General features: G+C 31.9%; 1 protein-coding gene across 1 annotated transcript in view; it reads right to left on the bottom strand.

Annotated features, from left to right (window-relative positions):
- Nucleotides 1-3,936, bottom strand: part of LOC104984440 (dystrophin-like) — a gene marked incomplete at its 5' end in the record, with an annotated part of 84,491 nt that overhangs the window by 64,398 nt on the left and 16,157 nt on the right. The window contains 2 exons of the mRNA XM_010834143.1: nt 877-1,014; nt 3,589-3,711. Coding sequence (XP_010832445.1) covers nt 877-1,014; nt 3,589-3,711 — 261 coding nt within the window. The remainder of the gene's footprint in view (nt 1-876; nt 1,015-3,588; nt 3,712-3,936) is intronic.

Raw genomic sequence — 3,936 nt, 5'->3', positions numbered from 1 at the left:
AGGTGGATCCACCTTCATAACTACATAGCTCAAAAGAGTGATTTACAATGAAAAGCTCAGCAATTAACAGTATTAGAAAATCAGCCATGCATGCAAATAGTGAATATTGAAAAGCACATTAAAAAATAAAAGGTTATTTCACAGAATCTTTCACATGTCCTCCCGTCTCTTCTCAAGAACTTTCTAGATATTATTATATAAACACCAATATTCTATTCTGTCTTTGCTGTGAAATTCCAGATGAGACACATGGGTACTTGAAGCTCTATACTAATGTTGGTTAAAATGAGAGCACCGGTTCTTTCTCATGGACATTAAGATTATTTTAGAGGACTCCTATACAAATGAAATTAGACTTCTAAATGTTTAGTTAGTTGCGAAGAATAACTCTCTTTAAGGCAAAATGAAGTTAACTGGAAAAAAATGAACTATTAAACAAATATTAGGTTATCCCAAAAAGTGAACCTACTCTGAATTAAATCAAGAAAATATCAAGAGCAGAAAGCCTCAGAAATATACAGATTGGTTATGCTGACAGTTAAACAGGTTTTTCAAGACACATGTCAAAATAACTTACAAAATAGATTGTATTACAAAATTAAATATATGAACACAATGAATGATGCATTTAATATCTTTTGATTACTACTCAGAAAAATGTGTCTAAGTAAATACCTTGAAATTTTTAAGCAACACATCTTTCAAAATCAAAGACAGCACTCAAAATTGTTAAAGCACAGACACTGAACAGAAAAAAAAAATATGTATTTCTGGTGACTAAGATTCTTAAGCAAATTTTATTTATGAACAATAGATTTTATCCTGTACGTGAAAAAAAAACACAGGCAAGGTATATTATAATTTTAGCTCTAATACCTTGAGAGCATTATGTTTTGTCTGTAACAGCTGCTGTTTTATCTTTATTTCCTCTCGCTTTCTCTCATCTGTGATTCTTTGTTGTAAGTTGTCTCCTCTTTGCAACAATTCTTTTACAGTACCCTCATTGTCTTCACTCTGATTAAAAACAACAAGTACAGTCTTCATTTTGGTTTAAAAAAAGCTGTACATCTTTAACAGAGATAATAAAACATGTTATTAAAACACACACAAAAAAATCCAATTTAAAATTTTCAGGGAATGCTATCCTAAGATACTGCACTCAGAGTTTCTTTTTTAATATGCTATACTTTAACTTTTAAAAGAAGTTTCCTCCTATTTCAAAAGGACACATGTGATTAGAGTTGTATGAAGAAAGATGGGGGAGCAATTTACTACATCATTTCAGACAAGTGAATTGTTATGAAAGCATTCTTTGGGCTTTGATTTTTAATGCATTTCTAGAAATTAAAACAAAAAACAACTTTGGAGAAGAAACCAAAACTTGTTATATATAATGTTATTTCACAGAGGAATATAGATGTGGCTCTGTGAATGTGAGACTGTAAAATTTTAAAATTTAACACACACTCCTAAGTGAAAATGCATTGTTTTAAGTGTACACTGATTTATATATAATAAGTTCCGTTTTACATAAACTAGCTTCCCTGGTGGCTCAGATGGTAAAGCGTCTGTCTGCAATGCGGGAGACCTGGGTTCAATCCCTGAGTTGGGAAGATCCCCTGGAGAAGGAAATGGCAACCCACTCCAGTACTCTTGCCTGGAAAATCCCATGGATGTAGGAGCCTGGTAGGCTACAGTCCGTGGGGTTGCAAAGAGTCAGACACGACTGAGCAACTTTTCTTTCTTTTCTTTTACAGAAACTAAATGACCAAATCTAGAACAAATATTAGAGCTTTAGGAAAAAACGTGCTCAACTGCTGTCAAATATTGCAGATAATTTCTAAAAATAAGTCACATATGCATGTTATTTTAAAATAAATACAATTAAGTAAATATTAAATATGGATTATAAAAATGACTTCAAATATTTTAATATGCAGTTTGGTCTTTAGACTCTAATAAAATTATTTTTATTTATTTTGAAATAAAATTATTTAAACAGTGTTTGTCCAACAGAGTAGCATATGTAACCATTGGATGTTTCACTTCTATTTCCTATCTTTCTTTCAATGCAATATATAAATACTTTCTATCAAGAAGGTTTGCTTTTTAATAGTACCCAAGGTACTCTGATGAATTAAGGGAAGGAGACAATTTTTAAATGTGACATGCTTGTGTTTATAATCATCCGTGGCATTCAATGTTGCATACTTAAATCTCTAATGCATATGTTAACTTCTACACACAACTGAGAAACTATTCCATTTTTTTAAAGAAATGAGATTTTCATCTGAGATGTGCCAGTTACTTGTCTAATGAAATAATGTAATAGACACTTATGTTTATAGTCTTTGAAAAACCTTCCTTTTAAGAATATATCATTAAAAATCTGAAACATTTCCTGGGACTGAGGACAAAAATAATGAACAAACAAAAACCCTACTGCACTTCTTTCCCCACACCAGCTGAAAGCTAGAGGGCAGAGTTGGTGAGCAGCCCAAGAGGTAAGAAGCATTCTTTTCCACCTTGGTGCCCTCTGGTTTCTTCTTTGACATGAATAAGAGGTAGTTGTAACTTGGTATCTTAGAAAAAGGTTTGTCTGGTCTTTCTTTCCATGAGCTGAGTTGGCAAGATCATCAAACCCATACATAGGGAGTACTGAGTTAGGCAGCTCCAGGAAGTCAGAAATGATACCAACGAGAACTAAGATTGGTAAAAATGGTTCTTCTATTGCTTCATGTGCCTATTATCTACAACTTATAATTTACCTTCTGATATCATTTTCAATCACTGTCTGAGAAGTCTCTAGCACTGATACATGTCTGAGAAATCTCTAGCATGACATATATAAAGGTTAATAATGCCATATAGGTGATGGTTGTGGACAGGGGAAAGGAAATTGTGAAGAGGAGTAAGGATAAAAAATAAGTCAGTGAAAAAGAATGTGAGGCAGAAATATTCAAGCCAGAGAGAAACGTAAAAGACATGTTGAAATTAATCAGGGTATAAGAAGAAAGTTATGAGTCTGGGAATAGCCCACATGGTTATATTTCTTTTTTCCCATGAAATAAGCAGCATGAATTTACACATATTTTAGATATATACTATACTACTTGTTAAATGTTTTTGTAAAACTACATTGTGTTAAGTTTTAATAAACAATGTTTATATCATGTATAATTGCCCCTTATCCAAAATAAATGTTACATTACCAAAAATAGGACTGAAGCAAAATAGCAGCCATCTCTGATGTCTGTGCTTTTATTATTATTATTATTAAGTTTCTAATTTATTTTCTGATTTGACTTTTTTTTTCCATTCATTACATTTTGTCTTTTGAGTATGGACAAAACATTGCTGGGTGATTTATTAGAATCTATGAGTACTCCTGTATGCCCATATCATAGTAATTTGGCATTCATAACAGTTCAATAACAATACTTTGCATTTGTAATAAATCATTAGAATCACAAAATGTACAAGGTATGCTCTGAGAATTTAGTTGGAGACTTGAATTATCTAGTTTCCTTTGAAATATTTATTCATTTCATTCATAGTTCATTCACACTTTTATCACAACCAATTTACCATATCTTTATTGAAGTCTTCCTCTTTCAGATTCACCCCCTGCTGAATTTCAGCCTCCAGTGGTTCAAGCAATTTTTGTATATCTGAGTTAAACTGCTCCAATTCCTTCAAAGGAATGGAGGCCTAAAAAAAAAGATAGTGCTAATTTAAATCAAAATTACTTTTTATTAGAAATATAAGCCAAAAAATGCATTTGTTCAACCTCCTGTTGCTAAAATAATGACATGCATTATGTTTCCATATTATATTTTATGAAAGTGTTGAAATACAACTGGGAAAGTACCTGAGGATGCAAATAAAGACAAACATTTAACATCATCAGAGCTGAACATACATGCAGAATAATGC

Source organism: Bison bison, unplaced genomic scaffold (assembly GCF_000754665.1).
Source record: "Bison bison bison isolate TAMUID 2011002044 unplaced genomic scaffold, Bison_UMD1.0 scf7180017845388, whole genome shotgun sequence".
NCBI classification, from domain to species: Eukaryota; Metazoa; Chordata; class Mammalia; order Artiodactyla; family Bovidae; genus Bison; species Bison bison.
Note: the sequence above shows the minus strand (reverse complement) of the source record. Positions and strands in the feature narration are given on the sequence as shown.